At 38.2% G+C, this 24,267-nt stretch overlaps 1 protein-coding gene across 5 annotated transcripts in view; it reads left to right on the top strand.

Moving 5' to 3' along the window:
* The first annotated feature begins 389 nt into the window (after window positions 1–389).
* The window catches only part of SPATA6 (spermatogenesis associated 6), a 154,529-nt gene continuing 130,651 nt past the window's right edge, over window positions 390–24,267 (top strand). For 2 of the 5 annotated variants that reach the window (XM_082371216.1, XM_082371217.1), the window contains exon 1: window positions 391–649. In XM_082371216.1, the coding sequence (XP_082227342.1) occupies window positions 599–649 (51 nt within the window). In that variant the 5' untranslated portion in view covers window positions 391–598. Of the gene's footprint in view, window positions 650–23,366; window positions 23,488–24,267 lie in introns of all 5 variants that reach the window. The other 3 variants (XM_082371218.1, XM_082371215.1, XM_082371214.1) reach the window with 3 other exon arrangements.

Consider the following 24,267-nt stretch of genomic DNA (forward strand, 5'->3'; position numbering starts at 1 on the left):
TTCTCATGCTGGCTTTGAACACTGTAAGGAAATTCAAATAAGAGAACGAATAATCGTTATTATTCTTTACAGTTGGGGAATTGAGGCCGCAGGGGGACGCCACTAGCTCAAGTTGCCACTGCCACGTTGGAACTCAGGGCTCCTAAGTCCAGCACCCTGACCTGCGCACTGTCCTTTCATACAGCTAGTCTCTTCTTCTGGCTTTGGGCCCATAGTTTGACGTCACAGACGAAATGCCCCTCCCCACCCCGCCTCGCCCCGCCCCTTCGGAAGCCCCGCCTCCTCGAGCGGCCCCGCCCCGCCCGGCGTTCGCTGAGTCCCGCCCCCAGCCGCTCGCCCTCGAGCGGCAGCTCCGGCGCGTCCCCGCTAGCTTCTCTTCCGGCCCCGCCCCTCCCGGCTGCCATGACAACGAGTCCGCGCCCCGCGCACGGCTGCCGCTCGGGCGGGACCCAGGCTGGACCGCGGGCCCCGGCCTGGGGGAACAGCTGCTACCGCCGCCGCCACCTCGTCTTCTCCACGTCCCCGCCACGACCCGCGTCTCCTCGCCTCCCTCGGGTCCGCGGCCGGGGTCCCGCCCCGCCGCCCAAGCCCTGCGCGGATGCCGAAGGTGAAGGCGCTGCAGTGCGCCCTGGCGCTGGAGATCCGCTCTGTGAGTACCGGTCGCGCCCCCATCGCCGCCGCCTGGGTGTCGTCAGCCCCCGGAATTTACTCGGGACGCCGCCTCCGTTCACTTCCGAGAACCCCGGGTCACCGCGAAACCTTCTCCAACCCCCGAATCATCCCTATGGAGCTTTGATCCCGTGTCACTTGGCTCTTCCCCAACCTCAAAATCACGAACGCCCTCCCACTCCAGCCACACAGAGGCCTGACGCCCCCCACCGAACCCCTCCACCTCAGCTCCCCTAGCTTCCTCCCAGCTTCCAGTTCGCGTTCCTTCAAATCCTTTCCAAACCACTTTAGAAAGTCCTCCTCTCTCCTCTCTTAACTTTCCAGTGAATTGGGGTGGGGCAAGAGGCTTCTTTTAAAATTCCTCTTCTCTGCTCCAGTTCTTTTAGTGAGAGTATTACTGGCCCGACTTTTCCCCAGTCTTCGGGGGCGGGGTGGGGTGGTTTTCCTCCCAGATCACGGCTGGCGGATTCTTTCAGACAGATTAACAAGCTTCTGATTAGTGAAGGGGCCTTTCCTCTCAAAGTAGAGTCCCCACACCCCACAACCGAAATGTGTCATCATTGCACACAGCACCTTGCCATCTACCCCAGGGCCAATACCTCGGAAACCATTTCAGGTCCCTCCAGCCCCCAAACTCTCCCGATGTTGAGAAGGAACCCCTATCCTTCCCTTCACTCCAAGAAAGGCACGAGCTTTTAGAGAGACACTACTAATTCTCTAAACTTGCTCCAGAGGACCTTCAGCCCCACCCAGTCACTCTCCAGACATGCCGAAGAGGATAGTGTCCCCCAGCTTGCTGTGGAAATCCAGCTGAGGCAGAGGACCCCCTGCCCTTCCTCAAGTGAAGGGCCTTGGACGTCTCCATGCCATGAGCAAACGCCATCCCTCTGAATAATCTCACAAGACCCTTCCAAGGGGTTTTGATCTCCTTCCCCCTCATTCTTTACAGGGCCCTCTCATATCTCCTCTTCAGCTGAAATCTCCAGCCTCTCTCTTCTAGAGGAAATCCCCCCAAAAGTCTTTCCATACTTCCATTTTAGACCTGCAGGCAGTTTGGAAACAAAATTCCTCCTTCAGTCCTTTTTTTTCTTTTTCCACTTCTCTAAGTCCTTTTATTTCTCATCTCTTTCATCTCCCAGCAAAACTGTGTGTGTGTGTGTGTGTGTGTGTGTGTGTGCGCACGCGTGTGTGTGCTTAAATAGCCAACACCATTCCTCTGGGTGCTGCATGGAGTAGCCCTCCCCACTTCCTTCCTGCACGCCCTGCAGTCAAGGCTCTCCATCCCCCCACCCCAAAGCATCCTCTGCTTTCCTTGCTGTCTTTCCTCACATTACAATGAGGCCGCTGTAGCGCAGTCCCTGAAACCTCCAGGGAAGTCACAGGACTGTTTTAGGTCTTTGGCTAGGTCTTAAAGAAAGGAAGGCCGGGTAGGGCAGAGGGTGAGGCAGGCGTGGAGAAGAAAGTTTCTGGCACTGTCGCTTTATCTTTAAGGCTGCAGAGATTTTACTCACTGCACTGTCAGAAACTCTATAGTTTTGGCTTCAGATGTTTTTTTCATCCCACAGCTGCCAAAGCTTGGCAGCCTTTTTGTAAAGGCTGGATTCATTTGGCAAAAGAATACACTAAGCTTCCTGAACCGCTGCGCGGGGCAGTTAGTAAAACTCCGGAGTTCAGCCTCTTTAGACTTTGTTACTGGCTGCTTCTTCCTCTTCTGCTAACCAATGCAGTTTAGCAGCCTGGTGAGAGCAGCTGCCTGACAGGCCGGATGTCGCTTTCCTTCCTTGGCCAGTCCAGACCTGCTTAGAGCAAGCACTTCGTGGTAACTGACTACTGCCTGAAGGGGTCAGAGAGAGAAAAGTTATTTCACTACCCTTTCTCCCCAGTATTAGTTGTCAGGCGGAGTGAATGGCTGTATAATGGAGCTTTGTTGTTCATCGTGGCTTAAGAAATTATGCAGGTGGAAACATTCCTATTTCATTTTTTTCAACAGACATTTGAATCACAGAATTTTACAGTTCTAAGAAATCTTAGCTTTCATTGGATTGAATTTCTTTTTATGGGTGAGAAAATTGAGGCTTAGCTTGACTAAATATTTTTCTAGGTTTGCGCAACTATTTAGGGGCAGATCTGCAGCAAGATGCTAAGTTTTCTGACCAGCAAAAACCCCATTAAATGACTCTGATGCTCAGAAGGAACAAAAAAGACCATTAATAACCATACACATTAAACAAGCTTGATTGATTTGGCTTTGATTGAATAGAGGAATTAATGTGAGCATAGATATTTTAAACATCTTTTCAATTTCATTTTTTTTTCAATTTCATTTTTTTCAATTTAATTTAATTCTTTACATTTATGGGGTATAAAAGTCAAAACTGTATAAAATGATACACTCTGAGAAGTCTCATTTCCAGCCCTTTTCAAACCTATTTTCCATCTATTTTCATCTGCTGTAGGTAACCATTTTTATTGGTGTCTGATTTATTCTTCTAGTATTTCCCTTTGTAATATAATCAAATAGATACACACACACACACACACACACACACACTGTACACTCCCCCCCCTCCCATATATATTTTTTTACTTTCCTTCACAATAGGTAGCATATTATATAAGCTAGTCTGCACTTTGCTTGTTTTCTTTCCTTAACGTATCCTGAAGATCACTCTAGGTAAGTTGGCATCTTCTTTTCCCTCAACTTTTTATTGACATTTTTCAAACATACAGAGTAGTTGGGAGAATAGTATAATGAATATATTCCATGACCTATGTACATTAATTTGATATATCTGTATATTTGTATATCTATAATAATAAATATTTTTTACTAAAAATGTGAAAGTAAATTTTTGCCATGAGACTCCTAAATACTTCAGCATATATCTTCTAAAAATAAGGACATTGTTCTAAATAACCACAATACTATTATCACACCTAAGATAATTATCCATAATTTCTTAGTATCTAGTCCATTTTCAAGTTTTCCTAGTTGTCACAAAAATGGCTTGTATAGTTAACTTTTTCAGACCCGGATCCATTCAGAGTTTACATGTTGCATTTGGTCGTTAGGTTGTTTTAGTCCATTTTAACATACAGCAGTTCTACTTTTTCATTCCCACAATGTTTTCCCCCCCTGTGGATTTAGATAAATTCATACACTCATACAACCATTATTTGGATCAAGATTTAGAACACTTCCATTGCCACAGTAAATTCCCTTGTTCCCCCTTTTAAGCCCCACGCAGAGGGAACTCCTCTTCTGATTTCTATCAGTGAAGATTAGTTTGCCAGTACTTGAACATCATATTAAATGAGCTATATAGTGTGTAATATTTTGTGTGGGCTTCTTTTGTTCATCGTGTTTTTGAGACTCATTCATGTGCTGTGCCTATCGGTAGTTCCTTTATATTGTGGGGTAGCATTCTATCATATGATTTGTATCATGTTCTATCGTACACCACAACATGTTTACCCATTCTCTTTATTGTTGATTATTTGGGTTGTTACCAGGTTATGGTTGTCATGGATAAAGCTACTATGAACATTCAGACCAGGCTCGGATACAGAATATCCCATGTTGTGTTATTGTCTGAATTTTTTCCCATCGTGGTGATGTTTAATTTGTTCTTCTAAACTGGAAATTAGGTGTTTTATTTCTACCTGCCTATTGAAAGTGTGGCACTTCATTCCATTCTCCCCTTTCCATGTTTATTTTTCTGCTGCAGTCTTGTATTTGTGGTATCTCATGTTTAATACTGTGGTAATATGAGAGCAAAAACATAGTAAACATGAAAGGTTTTGGTGTATAACACAATACTTTGTGTTGCTCAACAGAGCCGTGCTTTGAGAGAAAATATGTTGCTGGGAAGAAAGTGTGACTTTTCTCAAGGAATCTTGGGAGAATGATGTAATATGCCAAAGTAACTTGTTTTTAAAGAGCAGCCAAAAATTATATTTCCCATCACTTACACTTTTAATATTTGAAGCATCTTATCTTTGATATGAAAAACTATATTTGCTGCTGCTTCTCTCTGCCTTCTTCTTCTTATTCAGTAGTGAAGTTTTCATGAGTTTTTTTAGGAATATAGAAGGAAGAAATTGGAGGTACAAGAGTAAAGCCCAATGCCTGGGCAATAAAATCAGCCAATTTGCTTTACCTGAATAGTGTCAGTTTTGGGTTAGTCTGTATTGTATAATTCCCATTTTTCTTCTCTATACTCACCTCACCTCGTTACCTCACTCAAATTATTGATAGCATTGAGGCAAAGAGATCTAGGTACTTTTCAATCACAGTTCATCTGAACATTCGTGATCGTTTTCTGGTTTCCTTACTCGGTTATCCTGCAGTTGGTGGTAAATTTCCCTGGAATACAGACTTGTTAAAACTTTAAAGTACTTCAAACTTACAGAAAAAGAAAACCTAAACACTGTGATCTCCCCCCACCCTGATTTAATAAATCCTCATTTTACATGTTTCCTGCAGATTTTTGTTTTTAAGAAATAAAATGTTACAGATGAAGTTAAGGCCCCTTTGCACCTCTTGCTGAGGCCAATTTTCCTCCGTCCCTTCCTAGAGGTAACATAATCAGTATCCTGAAGTTGGAGTGTATTCTTTTCATTCAGGTTTTTGTAAGCTTACTACATATTTGTGTACTCCTACGTACTACGTATACTATTGTTCTGTTTTAAAACTTTACACAAATGGTATCATACTGTAGGTATCCTTCTGCAGATCTGTTTTTTCCACTTCACTGTTTCTGAAATTTGTCAGTGTTGATTCTTACAGATCTAGTTAATTTCCTTAATTGTTATGTAATGCTGTATATTTATATGACAGTGATTTAATCCTTATTCCCCTATTGATGGACTTTTAAATACCAGTTTTCCTCTTTTTTAATATTACAAACAATGTTGCAATGAGAATATTTGAACATACCTTCTGGTGTCCATGAGTCAGTTTTTCTCAAGGGCAGGTATTGTGCCCTAGGGAGCATTCTAGAAATTTGTGGGCTACCTTGTTTGCCATAGTGGTTGGGGGGGTCCTATTGGTGTTGATTATCTGGTATTCTGCATGACTTGACTGTCCCATTGAATATGTATATGAAAACCTGTTTATAATTATTAGAGATTAAGAACCTAACTCTGTTTTATGTATAAACACAAAGTCTGTTTCTTTTTTTTTTGGAAAAAAAGATGTTTTAAATACAGTGAATTGTCCAGTAATGCAGTTACCATGTAAATTGAGGAAAGAGTGTACTTTGTTTTGTTCGGAACTCTGGTAAGAGTTTACTCTTTCAGAAAATCATGGCATCAGTGGCAACTCTGCTTGTGTTTGAGCTGCCAATACGTGACACCTATCATTCTGCTTTTGAAACAGACCAGTTCATGTTGATTCTGTGAATAGGTGCAAATATTGTATCTTCTAGCTTAGTGCTTGCTGCCTGAGCGTTTACACATAGAAATATATAATTTATTATAAATTATTTCTGTATTTTTTTCAGTTATGGCATTGGTTTATTTTTTAGTTATGTGTATGGGTGAATTGCAAATATTAGCTGTAAAAGGAGGGTGTTGGGGCTTCCCTGGTGGTGCAGTGGTTGAGAGTCTGCCTGCCAATGCGGGGGACACGGGTTCGAGCCCTGGTCTGGGAGGATCCCACATGCCGCGGAGCGACTGGGCCCGTGAGCCACAATTGCTGAGCCTGCGCGTCTGGAGCCTGTACTCCGCAACAAGGCCGCGATAATGAGAGGCCCGCGCACCGCGATGAGGGGTGGCCCCCACTTGCCGCAACTAGAGAAAGCCCTCACACAGAAGCGAAGACCCAGCACAGCCATAAATAAATAAATAAACCCAAAGTTAAAAAAAAAAAAAAATTTAAAAGGAGGGTGTTGGATCTTGTAGAGACCCAGTGCTCTAGGGAATAGATTTAGAAATGGAACTACCGAGTCTTAGGGAATTGGTTTAATTTCCTAGGGCTTCCATAACAAATTTCCTCAAACTTGGAGTCTTAAAGGACAGAAATTTATTCTCTCACATTTACTGGAGCCCAGAAGTTAAAACAAAGGTATTGGCAGGGCAGCGCTCCCTTAGAAGGCTCTTGGGGAAGACCCTTCCTTGTTCTTCTAGCTTTTAGTGTCTCCAGGCATTTCCAGAATGTGGCTGCATAACTCCAAACTCCAATCCTAGAGGTTTCCTTTTCTGTGAATAGCCAGTTCATATCCTTTGCCCTTTAGGAACATAAGAGTATTTTTTTCTTGTTAAATATATTTTGAACACCACCAACCTTTGTTGGTTATATGTAATGTAAATGTCAAAGATCTTCTAGTTGAAGCTTATTTTTTCACTTTGTTTTTGCTCTTTTTAGTAATGCCTTTTGTTTTTATTTTCTATTTTTTGTTGTTATTGTTGCTGGTAAACAAAGAATGCTGAGTCTTTAAGTTAACTTTTTACAGAACTATAGCATATATTCAGAAAGTGCACAAATCCAAAGTGTGTAATTACCACCCAAATGGATAATTAGAATATTATCAGCACCCCAGGTTGCTTCCTTGTGCTCCATCCCTTCCAGCCACTCCACCTGCCCCCCTTCCCCTCCCAGAGGTAACCACTATCTTGACTTCTATCACAGCAAATTTTGAACTTTTGAAGTCAGCCTCTTTCTTTCTCCCTCCCTTCCTCCGTCCCCTCCCTCCCTCCTTCCACTTTTACGTATAACTTCTTTGTGAGAATTCATCCATGCTGTTATGTGAAGCAGTAATTCTTTATCCTTTCTATTGTTCTCCCCCCAGCTTTACTGATATATAATTGACAGATAGCATTGTATAAGTTTAAAGTGTACAGTATGTTGATTTGATATGTTTATAAATCGCAAAATGATTACTACCATAGTATTAGCTACCATCTCCATCCTGTCACATAGTTGCCATTTCTTTTTTGTGGTGAAAACAATTAAGATCTACTCTCTCAGCAACATTCAAGTATATATACAGTCTTATTAGTTATCGTCACCATGCTGTACATTAAGTACCCAGACTTGTTAATCTTATAACTGGAAGTTTATACCCTTTCACAAATATCTCCCCATTTCCCCCACCTCCTGAATCCTTGGTAAACACCATCCTAGTCTCTGTTTCTCTGAGTTTATATTTTGTAGATTCCACATATAAGTGATATCTTACAGTTATTTGTTTTTCTCTGACTTGTTTCACTTAACGTAATGCCCTCAGGGTCCATCCAAGTTGTCACAAATGGCAGGATTTCCTTTTTCCTGATGGCTGAATAATATTGGTACATATATATCACATGCTCTTTATCCATTCATCCATTATCCATTGATGGACACTTAGGTTGTTTTCATATCTTGGCTGTTGTGAGTAATGCCATTGTGAACATGGGAGTGCAGATATGAGATCCTGATTTCAATTCCTTTGGATGTATATCCAGAAGTGGGATTGCTGGAGCATATGGTCATTCTATTTCAGATTTTTCAAGGAACCTCCATACTGTTTTCCATAGTGGCTATGCTCAATTTACATTCCCACCAGAAATGTCTTAGGGTTCCCTTTTCTTCAGATCCTCACCAACACTTGTTATCTCTTGTCTTTTGCATGATAGTTACTCTGACTTGTGTGAGGTGATATCTAATTGTGGGTTTGATTTGCATTTCCCTGATGGTTAGCGATGTTGAGCATCTTGTCATGTACCTGTTGGCTATTTGTATGTCTTCCTTGGAAAACTATTCTGTTCCTCTGTATCCATTTCTATTGTTGATGACATTTTCATTTTTTTTCCAGTATTGGGATATTACAAATTGTGCTCCTGTGAACATTTTTGTACATGTCTTTGTTGCATATTTTGTCCTCAGCAACATTGCTGAAATCTCATATAAGTTATTTGGATTTTCTATGTGGGAAATCATGTTTGTAAATAAAGTCAGTTTTGACTTCTCTTGTACAATGTTTTTTCTTTTTTTCCCCTTTTTATTACTTATGTCCTTGATTAGAATCCCAGTATAATGTTAAATAGTGGGAATAATAGTACATATACTTGTCATTATTTTAAGTTATCCCGCTGAAGTTTCACCAGTATTAGATTGTCTTATGAAATTGCTAACAATGGGCCATTTTTTGACGAAAAAAAAAATGACAATTTCATATATTTCAACCTAATATAATATTGGCTGTAGGATTTTCATTTATTGAGTTAAGAAAGTCCCCTTCTATTCCTTTTTTTTTTTAATGGCTGCACCCGTGGCTTGTGGGACGTGGGATCTCAGTTCCCGCCCAGGGATTGAACCTGGGCCCTCGGCAGTGAGAGTGCGGAGTCTTAACCACTGGACTGCCAGAGAATTCCCCCTAATTTTTAAAATATCCTGAGCTTTGAATTATATTGAATGCTTTTCCCTCAGTCTAATGAGATTATTATATAACATTGCTCCCATGTTCTATAGAAGGGACACATTTTGTGATGTTGCACCTTCTCCATTCCTATGATAGATTCTTTTTAGTCAGGATGTATTATTTTTACTATATTTTGTTGGATTTGATTCATAATTTTATATTTAGCATCTTTCATTTGTGTTCATAGATGAGATATTAGCTCTATAAGTCAAATATTTATTTAGCTTTTGTTTTTTATTATTAAAACATTTATTTTGAAATATTTCAGACATACAAGAAGTTATGTCTCCTGTATCTCTCTCTCTAATAGAATCCCTCCTCCCTTCTTCCTTTGACTAGTCACTACTCTGAATTTTGTGTTATTCTCCCTATTTTTCATTGCTTTTCTCGTTTTAATATCCGTCTTTAAGGCATTGGATTTACTTGCAAGTGCTGCTTAACTGGCATTCTAAGGGGATTGATGAAACTGTTTTAAAATTATTTGGTTCTAGATATTTTATAATTTTTATAAAATTTATTTTATGCTTTTTACTTTACCTTATGAGCTATTTAGGAGTTTGTTTTAATATCAAGATATATAGGATTTATATGTGTGTATATACTCTTTTTCCCCCTCGCCTTCCCGCCATACATACATACATACACATACATACACTCTTTTATTGTAGTATTTTAATTTAATTGCATTAGGGGTATTGAATGAAGTCTGTGCGATATTGATTATTTTTGTTGGTGATTTCCTATGTGTTATTATCCAATTATTATATATATAATATATTTATGAATAATCCAATTATTGTGAATGTTCTCTATTTACTTGAAAATAATATATAAATTTATTTGTTGGATGTAGGGCTCTATCTGCCATTATCAGATCAAATTTATTTTCTCTGAAATATCTTCAGTTCCATATTAAATTTTTTGTCTGCATGCAACCTCTACCAGATTGTAATGGAGATATTAAAATCTTTACTATCATAATGTATTTTCATTTTATCCTTGTTGTATTCTAGTACACTATGATTATAGAACTATAGATTCATTTCTGTTTATTGTTTTCCACTGAGTTTGTACTCTCCATCTGAGAATTTATGGAATTCTGCAGTTTGGGGAAATTCTTAGCTTTTATATCTTTGAATATTGTTTTTCTGCTGTTCTTTCTTTTCTTCTGACAGTGCTATTAGACATATATTGGAACTTTTATCTATTCTGCTTTCTTAAGTGCTTTTTTGTGTGTAATATTTTTATATCCTCCTGTTCTGGGAGAATTCTTCAGTATTATATTCTAATTTACTTATTAAATTAAATTTTTAAATCTTCTCTATTGAGATTTTTAACTTCATTGACTACATATTCCAAGATTTCTCATTTAGTGTCTCTTTTTAAACATATGCCAAATATTTACATTTTTACCTGTTTTAATTTCATAAATTTTGTTTTTTATGGAGTTTTCTCCCCTTATTAGATGAAAGATTCTAAATACTTATTTCAAAATTATTTTCAGATTGTGTAAATTAATTTTCACATAAAGTGGATTTATCTCCTGATTGTCAATTTTGTTGGTTTTCTTAGTACTTGGGATTTCACTGAGATTATGGACCACTTTTGGGAGAATTAACAATGAACCTTTTAATCCATTAACTGGTATATTTTTCCATCTGTTTAGGTTTTCAGGTTCTTTCAATGATGTTTGTAGTTTTCAGAATACATGGCTTACACATATTTTGTTAAATTTATACCTAGGTAGTGCATGTCTAAGATTTTAATGATATTATAAATGGTATTACATTTTTTTAAATGTGCTAATATATAGAAATAAAGTTGATTTTTTTGCCTGTTGACCCTATATCCTTTTGTTTATTGAGACTTGTTTTATGGTTCATGATATCATCTATCTTGATGAATGTTTTCATGTGCACTTGGAAAAAAATGTGTATCCTTCCGTTGTTGGATGGAGTATTATGTAAATGTCAGTTAGGTCAAATTACTTGAATGCTGTTGTCCACATCTATACCCTTTATGATTTTTGACTGCTTATTTTATCAGTTATTGACAGGGAAGTGTCAAAATTCAGTTATATATTTTTTTGCTTCATTACTTTGACATTGTATTATTAGGTGCATACAATTTAATTTTATATATCTTTTCATAAATCAAATTTTTAATCGATATGAAATGTTCCACATTAACCTTGGTAATCTTTCTTTTTCTGAAGTCTACTTTATATCAAGATAGCCACCCCAGCTTTCTTATGATTAGTGAATGCATGGTGTATCTTTTTCTCTAATTTTACTTTAGTCCTGAATTTTTAAGTTTTAAAAAAATTGAGATATAATTCACATATCATAAAATCTACTCTTTTAAAGTGTACAGTTCAATAAATTTTTATATATTCACAAAGTTGTGCAACAATCACCAGTAATTCCAGAACATTTTCATCACCCCATGAAGAAATCCCATAGCTATTACTGTCATCTCCCTCTCCCCCCAGCCCCTGGCTACCACTAATCTAGTTTCTAGGTCTATGGATTTGCCTACTCTGGACATTTCTATAAGTGGAATTATGCAATATGTGGCCTTCCGTGTCTGGCTTCTTTCACTTAGCATGATGTTTTTAAAATTCATCCATGTTATAGTATATATCAGTACTTTGTTTCTTTTTATGGCCAAGTAATATTCCATTGTATGGATATACCATATCTTGCTTATTCATCAGTTGATGGACATTTGGGTTGTATCCACTTTTTGGTTATTATGAATAACGCTGTTATACTCTTGTACCTATTTTTGTGTGAACGTATGTTTTCAGTGCTCTTGGGTATATACCTAGCAAGTTGCTGGTTCTTGTGGTAACTGTTTACTTTTCTTGAGGAACTACCAAACTTTTTACCACAGTGACTACACCATTTTACATTTCCACCAGCACAGTAGGAGGGTTCCAATTTTTTGGCATCCTCCCCAACACTTGTTTTGTCCATCTTTTTATTTATAGCCATCCTAGTGAGTATGAAGAGCTATCTCATTGTGATTTTGATTTATATTTCCATAATGACTAATGATGTTGAACGTATTTTCATGTGCTTTTTGGCCATTTGTGAATCTTCTTTAGAGAGATGCCTGTTTGTTTTTGCATCATGTATTTTGGGGCTCATTTAAGTACATATATGGTTATATTGTTGTGTCTTCTTGGAATATATTTACCTATGTTTTTAATTGTTACATCATTATAAAATGTCCTTCTTTGCTTCTAGTATCAATTTTTGTTTTAATGTCTAGTGTGTCTGATGTTAGGATAACCACTGCAACTCTCCTTTGGTTACTTCTTGCATAGATTATTTTTTTCCCATGTGTGTCTTTGAGTCTAAAGTGTGTCTCTTGTAGACAACATATAATTGGATTATAGTTTGTAATCCATTCTCCTAAACTCTACCTTTTGATTGGAGTGTTTAGTCAATTTACATTTAATGTAAGATAAAGTAGGATTTACCTCTGTCATTTTGCTGTCTTCTCTGTCTTAATGTCTTTTTTGTTTCTCTGTTTCTGCATTAGTGACTTCTTTTGTGTTAACTATTATCAAGTGGACCATTTTAATTCCCTTGTTTCTATTACTATATTTTTTGAGTTATTTTCTTAGTAATGGTTCTGGGGTTCACAATTAACATTTTAATTTTTAACAGTATAGTATGGATTAATACCAGTTTAATTTGAATAATACATAAAACTTTGCTTTTATTTAGTTCTGTTCTCTCTCCTCTTCTTTATAATTTTATTATCATACAGATGACATCTTTATACATATACACCCTTCAACACAGTTTAATAATTGTTGCTTTATGTAATTTTATTTTAAATAAGAATGGTTAAATGAGAGAAAATATATTTATACTGTCTTAGGTTTACCAGTGTAGTTCCCTTATTGGTGTTCTTTATTTTTTCATGTGTATTTTAGCTACTGTCTAGTGTCCTTTCATTTTAATATGAAGAATTCTCTTTTTTTGTTTGTTTTAACATCTTTATTGGAGTATAATTGCTTTACAATTGTGTGTTAGTTTCTGCTTTATAACAAAATGAATCAGCTATACACATATATATACCCCCATATCTCCTCCCTCTTGTGTCTCCCTCCCATCCTCCCTATCCCACCCCTCTAGGTGGTCACAAAGCCCTGAGCTGATCTCCCTGTGCTATGTGGCTGCTTCCCACTAGCTATCTATTTTACATTTCATAGTGTATATATGTCAATGCCACTCTCTCACTTCGTCCCTGCTTACCCTTCCCCCTCCCCGTGTCCTCAAGTCCATTGTCTATGTCTGCGTCTTTATTCCTGTCCTGCCCCTAGGTTCTTCAGAACCATTTTCTTTTTTTTAAGATTCCATATATATGTGTTAGCATATGGTATTTGTTTTTCTCTTTCTGACTTACTTCACTCTGTATGAGAGACTCTAGGTCCATCCACCTCACTACAGATAACTCAATTTCGTTTCTTCTTATGGCTGAGTAATATTCCATTGTATATATGTGCCACATCTTCTCTATCCATTCATCTGTCAATGGACACTTAGGTTGCTTCCATGTCCTGGCTATTGTAAATAGAGCTGCAGTGAACATTGTGGTACATGACCCTTTTGAATTAAGGCTTTGTCAGGGTATATGCCCAGTAGTGGGACTGCTGGGTCATATGGTAGTTCCATTTTTAGTTTCTTAAGGAACCTCCATACTGTTCTCCATAATGACTATATCAATTTACATTCCCACCAACAGTGCAAGAGGGTTCAATTTTCTCCACACCCTCTCCAGCATTTATTGTTTGTAGATTTTTTGATGATGGCCATTCTGACCAGTGTGAGGTGATACCTCATTGTAGTTTTGATTTGCATTTCTTTAATGATTAGTGAAGATGAGCATCCTTTCATGTGTTTGTTGGCAATCTGTATATCTTCTTTGGAGAAATATCTATGTAGGTCTTCTGCCCATTTTTGGATTGGGTTGTTTCCTTTTTTATATGGAGCTGCATGAGCTGCTTGTAAATTTTGGAGATTAATCCTTTGTCAGTTGCTTCATTTGCAAATATTTTCTCGCATTCTGAGGGTTGTCTTTTCATCTTGTTTATTTTTTTCCTTTGCTGTGCAAAAGCTTTTACGTTTCATTAGGTCCCATTTGTTTATTTTTGTTTTTATTTCCATCTCTCTAGGAGGTGGGTCAAAAAGGATCTTGCTGTGATTTATGTCATAGAGTGTTCTGCCTATGTTTTCCTCTAAGAGTTTGATAGTGTCTGGCCTTACATTTAGGTCTTTAATCCATTCTGAGTTTTTTTGTGTGTATGGTGTTAGGGAGTGTTCTAATTTCATTCTTTTACCTGTAGCTGTCCAGTTTTCCCAGCACCACTTATTGAAGAGGCTCTCTTTTCTCCATTGTATGTACTTGCCTCCTTTATCAAAAGTAAGATGACCACATGTGTGTAAGTTTATCTCTGGGCTTTCTATCCTGTTCCATTGATCTACATTTCTGTTGTTGTGCCAGTACCATACTGTCTTGATTACTGTAGCTTTGTGGTATAGTCTGAAGTCTGGGCGCCTGATTCCTCCAGCTCCGTTTTTCTTTCTCAAGATTGTTTTGGCTATTCGGGGTCTTTTGTGTTTCCATACAAATTGTGAAATTTTTTGTTCTAGTTCTGTGAAAAATGCCATAGGTAGTTTGGTAGGGATTGCATTGACTCTCTAGATTGCTTTGGGTAGTATAGTCATTTTCACAATGTTGATTCTTCCAATCTAAGAACATGGTATATCTCTCCATCTGTTTGTATCATCTTTAATTTATTTCATCAGTGTCTTATAGTTTTCTGCATACAGGTCTTTTATCTCCTTAGGTAGGTTTATTCCTAGGTGTTTTATTCTTTTTGTTGCAATGGTAAATGGGAGTGTTTCCTTAATTTCTCCTTCAGATTTTTCATCATTAGTGTATAGGAATGCAAGAGGTTTCTGTGCGTTAATTTTATATCCTGCTACTTTACCAAATACATTGATTAGCTCTAGTAGTTTTTTGGTAGCATCTTTAGGATTCTCTATGTATAGTATCATGTCATCTGCAAACAGTGACAGCTTTACTTCTTCTTTTCCACTTTGGATTCCTTTCATTTCTCTTTCTTCTCTGATTGCTATGGCTAAAACTTCCAAAACTATGTTGAATAATAGTGGTAAGAGTGGACAACCTTGTCTTGTTTCTGATCTTAGAGGTAATGATTTCAGTTTTTCACCATTGAGAACGATGTTGGCTGTGGGGTTCTCATATATGGCCTTTATTATGTTGAGGTAAGTTCCCTCTATGCCTACTTTCTGGAGGATTTTTATCATAAATAGGTGTTGAATTTTGTCGAAAGCTTTTTCTGCATCTATTGAGATGATCATATGGTTTGTAATTTTCAATTTGTTAATATGGTGTATCACATTGATGATTTGCATATCTTGAAGAATCCTTGCATTCCTGGGATAAACCCCACTTGATCATGGTGTATGATCCTTTTAATGTGCTGTTGGATTCTGTTTGCTAGTATTTTGTTGAGGAGTTTTGCATCTATGTTCATCAGTGATATTGGCCTGTAGTTTTTCCTTTTTTTGTGACATCTTTGTCTGGTTTTGGTATAAGCGTGATGGTGGCCTCGTAGAATGAGTTTGGGAGTGTTCCTCCCTCTGCTATATTTTGGAAGAGTTTGAGAAGAATAGGTGTTAGCTGTTCTCTAAATGTTTGACAGAATTCACCTGTGAAGCCATCTGGTCCTGGGCTTTTGTTTGTTGGAAGATTTTTAATCACAGTTTCAATATCAGTGCTTGTGATTGGTCTGTTTATATTTTCTATTCCTTCCTGGTTCAGTCACAGAAGGTTGTGCTTTTCTAAGAATTTGTCCATTTCTTGCAGGTTGTCCATTTTATTGGCATATAGTTGCTTGTAGTAATCTCTCATGATCCTTTGTATTTCTGCAGTGTCAGTTGTTACTTCTCCTTTTTTATTTCTAATTCAATTGTTTTGAGTCTTCTCCCTTTTTTTTCTTGATGAGTCTGGCTAATGGTTATTATCAATTTTGTTTACCTTCTTGAAGAACCAGCTTTTAGTTTTATTGATCTTTGCTATCATTTCCTTCATTTTTTTCCCATTTATTTCTGATCTGATCTTTATGATTTCTTCTGCTAACTTTGGGTATTTTGTTCTCCTTTCTCTAATTGCTTTAGGTGTAAGGTTAGGTTGTTTATTTAAGATGTTTCTTGTTTCTTGAGGTAGGAGTGCATTGCTATAAACTTCCTTCTTAGAGCTGCTTTTGCTGCATCTCATAGGTTTTGAGTCAACGTGTTTTCATTGTCATTTGTTTGTAGGTATTTTTTTATTTCCTCTTTGATATCTTCAGAGATCTCTTGGTTATTTAGTAGTGTATTGTTTAGCCTCCATGTGTTTGTATTTTTTACATATTTTTTTCCTGTAATTGATATCTAGTCTCATAGGGTTGTGGTCGGAAAAGATAGTTGATACAATTTCAATTTTCTTAAATTTACTGAGGCTTGATTTGTGACCCAAGATATGATCTATCCTGGAAAATGTTCCATGAGCCCTTGACAAGAAAGTGTTTTCTGTTGTTTTTGGATGGAATGTCCTATAAATATCAATTAATTCCATCTTGTTTAATGTATCATTTAAAGCTTGTGTTTCCTTATTTATTTTCATGATGGTTGATCTGTCCATTGGGGAAAGTGGGGTGTTAAAGCCGCCTACTATGATTGTATAACTGTTGATTTCCCCTTTTATGGCTGTTAGCATTTGCCTTATGTATTGCGGTGCTCCTATTTTGGGTGCATAAATATTTGCAATTGTTATATCTTCTTCTTGGATTGATCCCTTGATCATTATGTAGTGTCCTTCTTTGTCTCTTGTAATAGTCTTTATTTTAAAGCCTATTTTGTCTGATATAAGAATTGCTACTCCAGGTTTCTTTTGATTTCCATTTGCATGGAATATCTTTTTCCATCCCCTCATTTTCAGTCTGTATGTGTACCTAGGTCTGAAGTGGGTCTTTTGTAGACAGCATATGTATGGATCTTTTTTTTGTATCCATTCAGCCAGTCTGTGTCTTTTGGTTGGAGCATTTAATCCATTTACATTTAAGGTAGTTATCAATATGTTTGTTCCTATTACCATTTACTAAATTGTTTTGGGTTTGTTATTGTAGGTCTTTTCCTTCTCTTGTGTTTCCTGCCTAGAGAAGTTCCTTTAGCATTTGTTGTAAAGCTGGTTTGTTGGTGCTGAATTCTCTTAGCTTTTGTTTGTCTGTAAAGGTTTTGATTTCTCCGTCAAATCTGAATGAGATCCTTGCTGGATAGAGTAATCTTTGTTGTAGGGTTTTCCCTTTCATCACTTTAAATATGTCCTGCCATTCCCTTCTGGCTTGCAGAGTTTTGCTGAAAGATCAGCTGTTAACCTTATGGGGATTCCCTTGTATGTTATTTCTTGTTTTTCCCTTGCTGCTTTTAATATTTTTTCTTTGTATTTAATTTTTGACAGTTTGATTAATATGTGTCTTGGCATGTTTCTCCTTGGATTTATCCTGTATGGGACTCTCTGTGCTTCCTGGACTTGATTGACTATTTCCTTTCCCATATTTGGGAAATTTTCAACTATAATCTCTTCAAATATTTTCTCACTCCCTTTCTGTTTATCTTCTTCTTCTGGGACCCCTATAATTCGAATGTTGGTGCATTTCATGTTGTCCCAGAGGTCTCTGAGACTGTCCTCAATTCTTTTCATTCTTTTTTCTTTATTCTGCTCTGCAGTAGTTATTTCCACTATTTTATCTTCCAGGTCACTTATCTGTTCTTCTGCCTCAGTTATTCTGCCATTGATTCCTTCTAGAGAATTTTTAACTTCATTTATTGTGTTGTTCATCGTTGTTTGTTTGTTCTTTAGTTCTTCTAGGTCCTTGTTAAAAGATTCTTGTATGTTTCTCCATTCTATTTCCAAGATTTTAGATCATCTTTACTATCATTATTCTGAATTCTTTTTCAGGTAGATTGCCTATTTCTTTTTCATTTGTTTGGTCTGGTGGGTTTTTACCTTGCTCCTTCACCTGCTGTATGTTTCTCTGTTTTCTCCTTTTGCTTAACTTACTGTGGTTGGGGTCTCCTTTTCACAGGCTGCAGGTTCGTAGTTCCCACTGTTTTTGGTGTCTGCCCCCAGTGCGTAAGGTTGGTTCAGTGGGTTGTGTAGGCTTCCTGGTGGAGGTGACTGGTGCCTGTGTTCTGGTGGGTGAGGGTGGATCTTGTCTTTCTGGTGGGCAGGACAGCATCTGGTGGTATGTTTTGGGGTGTCAGTGACCTTATTATGATTTTAGGCAGCCAATGTTCTAATGGGTGGTGTTGTGTTTCTGTCTTGCTAGGTGTTTGGTGTCAGGTGTCCAGCACTGTAGCTTGCTGGTCGTTGAGTGGAGCTGGGTCTTAGCATTGAGATGGAGATCTGTGGGAGAGCTCTCGCTGTTTGATATTACATGGAGCCGGGAGGTCTCTGGTGGACCAATGTCCTAAACTTGGCTCTCCCACCTCAGAGGCACAGACCTGACACCCGGCCAGAGCTCTAGACCCCTGTCAGCCACAAGGGTCAGAAGAAAAGGGAGAAAGAAAGAAAGAGAGAAAGAGAGAGAGAGAGAGAGAGGAAGGTAGGGAAATTAAATAAAGTTATTAAAATTTAAAAATTAAAAAATTATTAAAAATAAAAAATATATTGAAAAATAATAAAAAAAAAAAGAAAGAGCAAGCAAACCAAAAAACAAATCCACCAATGATAACAAGAGCTAAAAAAGTATAGTAAAAAACTAAAAAATGGACAGACAGAACCCTTTGACAAATGGTAAAAGCAAAGCTATACAGAGAAAATCACACAAGGTCCATCTCCTCAACTTTGGGATGATTCGTTTTCTCTTCAGGTATTCCAGAGATGCAGGGTACATCAAGTTGATTGTGGAGATTTAATCTGCTCCTCCTGAGGCTCTCGGAGAAATTTCCCTTTCTCTTCCTTGTTTGCACAGCTCATGGGGTTCAGCTTTGGATTTGGCCCTGCCTCTGCGTGTAGGTCGCCTGAGGGTGTCTGTTCTTCGCTCAGACAGGACGGGGTTAAAGTAGCAGCTGATTAGGGGGCTTTGGCTCATTCAGGCCATGGGGAGGGAGGGGCATGGAATGCAGGGCCAGCCTGTGGCGGCAGAGGCCACGGTGACGTTGCAAGAGCCTGAGGTGCACTGTGTGTTCTCCCGGGGAAGTTGTCCCTGGGTTACGGGACTGGCAGTGGCGGGCTGCACAGGTTCCCAGGAGGGGAGGTGTGGATAGTGACCTGTGCTTACACACAGGCTTCTTGGTGGCTGCAGCAGTAGCCTTAGCATTTCATGCCTGTCTCTGGTGTCCACGCTGATAGCCACGGCTCGCACCTGTCTCTGGAGCTCGCTTAGGCAGTACTCTGAATCCCCTCTCCTCACGCACCCCGAAACAGTGGTCTCTTGCCTCTTATCCAGTTCCAGACTTTTTCCTGGACTCCCTCCCAGCTAGCTGTGGCACACTAGTCCCCTTCAGGCTGTGTTCTCGTGGCCATCCCCAGTCCTCTCCCTGGGATCTGACCTCCGAAGCTGAGGCCTCAGCTCTCAGCCCCCACCCACTGAGAGCAGATAAGCCTCTCAGGCTGATGAGTACTGATTGGCACTGATCCTCTGTGCAGAAATCTCTCTGCTTTGCCCTTTGCACCCCTGTTGCTGTGCTCTCCTCCGTGGCTCTGAAGCTTCCCTGCTGCCACCCCCATCTCTGCCAGTGAAGGGGCTTCCTATTGTGTGGAAACTTTTCCTCCTTCACAGCTCCCTCCCAGAGGTGCTGGTCCCATCCTTATTCTTTTGTCTCTGTTTTTTCTTTTTTCTTTTGCCATACCCAGGTACGTGGGGGAGTTTCTTGCGTTTTGGGAAGTCTGAGGTCTTCTGCCAGCGTTCTGTAGGTGTTCTGTAGGAGTTCTTCCACATGTAGATGTATTTCTGATGTATTTGTGGGGCGGAAGGTGATCTCCATATCTTACTCATCCGCCATCTTGAAGGTCTCTGAAGGATTCTCTTTAATAATTCTTATAGGGAAGTTCTGCTAGTGATGGATTATCTGTTTTTGTTTGAGAAAGTCTTAATTTTCCGTCTTTTTGAAGGAGAATTGCCTGGATATTGAACTATTGAAAGTCTTCTTCAAGTACTTTGGATAAGTCATTCCACTTTCTTTTGGCTTCATATTTCTGATGAGAAATTGGCTGTTATTCCTGCTGAGGATTTCTGGTACCTACTGAATCATTTTACTTTTGCTGCTTTCAAGATTCTCTCTTCATCTTTGTCTTTGAACAGTCTGTTTACAATGTGTGTGATTTGGAGTTATTGGAGTTTGTTGGATGTATAGATTGTTTTTCTTTAAATTTCAGAAGTTTTCATCCATTATTTCTGCAAACATTCTTTCTGGTGGTTTCTCCTCTACTTTAGGGCTCCCATTATATCTATGTTGCTGTGCTTGATGGTTTCCTACAAGTCTCTGAGACTATTCATTTTTCTTTTTTCTTTCTGTACCTCAGACTGGATAATCTCAATTGACAAATTTTCAGGTTCACTTATTCTTTCTTCTGCTACCTTATATCTGCTCTTGAGTTTCTCTAGTGAAATTTTCATTTGTTTTGTACTTTTCAACTCTAAAATCTCTATTTTTTAAAATAATGTCTATCTATTGATATTCCTTATTTGATGAGACATCTTTGCCACCTCGCCATACTTTTCTTTAGATCTTTAGATAAGTTTTCCTGTAGTCCTTTGTACATATTTATAATAGATGATTTAAAGCTCTTGTTTAGTAAGCCCAACTTCTGGGCTTCCTGAAGGACATTTTCTGCTGACTGCCTTCTCCTCCATGTATACGTCATACTCTTGTTTCTTTACATGTCATAATTTTTGTTGAAAACTGGACATTTGAAATAATATAATATGGAACTGTGTAAATCAGACTTACTCTATTTCCCAGAGTTTATTGTTTTCTTGCTGTTGTTGTTGCTTTTTGTTTATTTACTTTCCTGAGTCAATGTCTATATTCTGTAAAGTCTGTGTTCTTTGTTGTGTGTGGCCACTGAAGTCTCTGCTCAGTTAGCTTTATGGCCCTGTAATGACAGGACTTATATTTCCTTAAATGCTTTGAACCAGTGAGTCCCCCAGTCTTTGCTGAGTATCTCTATTGCTGTGTATGTTGGGACATGCTTTCTATGCCCTGCAGGTAATGTACAACTCTGTCTTAGTCTTCACTTCCAACATTTTCAAAGCCTCAAGGTCAACCAGAGGTGAGAGATTAGGGCTTCCTTAAGTAATTTCTAGGTATGCTCATAGCCCTGCACATGTGCATGACCTTCTAAATTGCCAAGAATGTATCATAGCTTGTCAAAGACAGCCCCCCAACACACACACACACACACACACACACACACACACACACACACACACACACAGTTCTCCAGCTTTGCCTTTTAAGTGTTTTGGTCACTTATTGTTTGCTCCAACTGGCACTGCCTCAGGCATCCATGATGTTAAACAATAGCTGCTTTTTTTTTTTTTTGACAAATGCCTTGGAGGTAAAGGATGTTTGTTGTGACTAAGCTCTGGTTCAAGTCAAATAAAGAGAAGCCCTATGAATGGGGGTTGACAATTCCTTAGGCGTAGGGCTCTTGGGTAGCTTTATACCTGATTTCCTACAGTGGCTGTAGGGCTGCTAGTTTTCATGGCTACCATGATTGTAAGGGTCTTGGTTGTCAAGGCTATAGCAGACCTGAGTAGAGGAGATTGGGAATAAAGTATGTTAAAACACCACAATATCACTGTTTTTACCAAAATTCAGCTATTTTTCTTGAATAAATGCTCCTCAGATTGTTGCAAACTTCTCGTTAATTTCTAGACCTCTAAAAAGTTGATTTTGACAGTTTTTGTTGGTGTTCTCATAGCTTTTACAGAGGGCTGATTTTTTGTTTGTTTCACATCTGATTTATTTATCTCTCTCTATGATACAAGTAGAGATATAGACATAAAAATATATTGATGAAACATTTGAAGTTGCTTACATTCAGACACTTTACCACTAAATATTTTAGGGTAAATCTCCTAAGAACAAGGACATTCTCCTATATAAATTATAATACAATTCCCCCACACAATAAATTTAGCGTTTATACAACAATAGTGTCTAATTTAGGGCTCATAGTAAATATTCACCATTTGTTACAATAATTTTTTTATTATAATTGACATACAATATTAGTTTCTGGTGTATAACATAGTGATTCAATATTTTTATACATTATGAAATGATCACCAGGATAAGTCTAGTTACCATCTGTCACCATATGGAGTTATTATAATATAATTGACTATATTCCCTATGCTACACATTAATTCCATTACTTATTTACTTAATAGCTGGAAGTTTGTACCTCTTAATCCCCTTCACCCACTTTGTCTGTCCCCCCGCTCCCGCCTCCCCTCTGGCAACCACCAGTTCAGTTCTGTATCTATGTGTCTCTGTTTTGTTCATTTGTTTTGTTTTTTTTATGATATTTTTCCTTCTGTATCTGGCTTATTTCACTTAGCATAATATCCTCTAGGTCCATCCATGTTCTTGCAAATGGCAATATTGTATTCTTTTTTATGGCTGAGTAATATCCCTGTGTGTGGGGGGGGCGGGGGGGTGTGTTTGTGTGTATCACACCTTCTTTATGCATTCATCTATTGATGGATATTTAGGTTGCTTTCATATCTTGCTATTATAAATAGTGCTGCAATGAACATGGTACATATATCTTTTCTTTTTTAAAAATATTTATCTTAAAAAAAATTTATTTATTTATTTATATTTATTTATTTGTGGCTGTGTTGGGTCTTCGTTGTTGTGCATGGGCTTTCTCTAGGTGTGATGAGGGGGGCTACTCTTCGTTGTGGTGCACAGGCTTCTCATTGCGGTGGCTTTTCTTGTTGTGGAGCATGGGTCTAGGTGCGCAGGCTTCAGTAGTTGTGGCACATGGGCTCAGTAGTTGTGGCTCGCAGGTTCCAGAGCACAGGCTCAGTAGTTGTGGCTCATGGGCTTAGTTGCTCCATGGCATGTGGAATCTTCCTGGACCAGGGCTCGAACCCGTGTCTCCTGCATTGGCAGGAGGATTCTTAACCACTGTGCCACCAGGGAAGTCCCCATATATCTTTTCAAATTAGTATTTTCTTTTTTTTTTCAGATAAATACCCAGGAGTGGAATTGCTGGATCCTATAAGTGGTTCTATTTTAGTTCTGTGAGGAACCTCCAATATACTGTTTTCCATAATGGCTGCACCAGTTGACATTCCCACCAACAGTGTGTGAGAGTTCCCTTTTTTCCACATCTTCACCAACACTTGTTGTTTCTTGTCTTTTTGGTAATAACCATTCTGTGGAGTGTGAGGTGGTATCTCATTGTCGTCTTGATTTGCATTTCTCTGACAATTAGTGATGTTGAACATCTTTTCATGTGCCTGTTGGCCATCTATATATCTTCTTTGGAAAAATGTCTATTCAGCTTCTCTGTGGAGGGGCTGATTTTGGAGATATTTGCTATTATGAAAATACTTTTTCTATGTATGTCTTAATCTTTAAAATTGTATTTTTGCAGACTAGCATATTGTGTTTTGCTTTTTTATCCAGTCTAATAATTTCTGCCTTCTAGTTACATTACTTAAGACATTTACATTCATGTAATTATCCATATGATTGGTTTAAGCCAACCAGTTTGCTATTTATTTTATATTTGTTCCGTCAAATTTTCTTTAACCCTTCTTTTAATGCCTTCTTTTTGGAACTTTCCATGGTATTCCTTTAAGGAAAGGCAGAATTTATAGAAATGTGGATAAGGAAAAATGTCATGTCTTCTTAAATATACTACAAATTGGAAAGAGACTCAGTATTTTCCAGTGAGGACAGTTAGAGCTGTGCTGTCCGATAGAAGTATAATTTGAGCCAAGGATATAATTTAAAAATTTCCCCTAGCTACATTAAATAATTAAAAGAAGTGATAAAATTAATTTTAACAGTAATTTTATTTAAGTCAGTATAAGTATTGTCCTTTCAACATGTAATTAATGTAAAAGTTGTTAATGAGATTT

Source organism: Balaenoptera borealis (genome assembly GCF_965194805.1).
Source record: "Balaenoptera borealis genome assembly, chromosome: 1".
Lineage (NCBI taxonomy): Eukaryota > Metazoa > Chordata > Mammalia > Artiodactyla > Balaenopteridae > Balaenoptera > Balaenoptera borealis.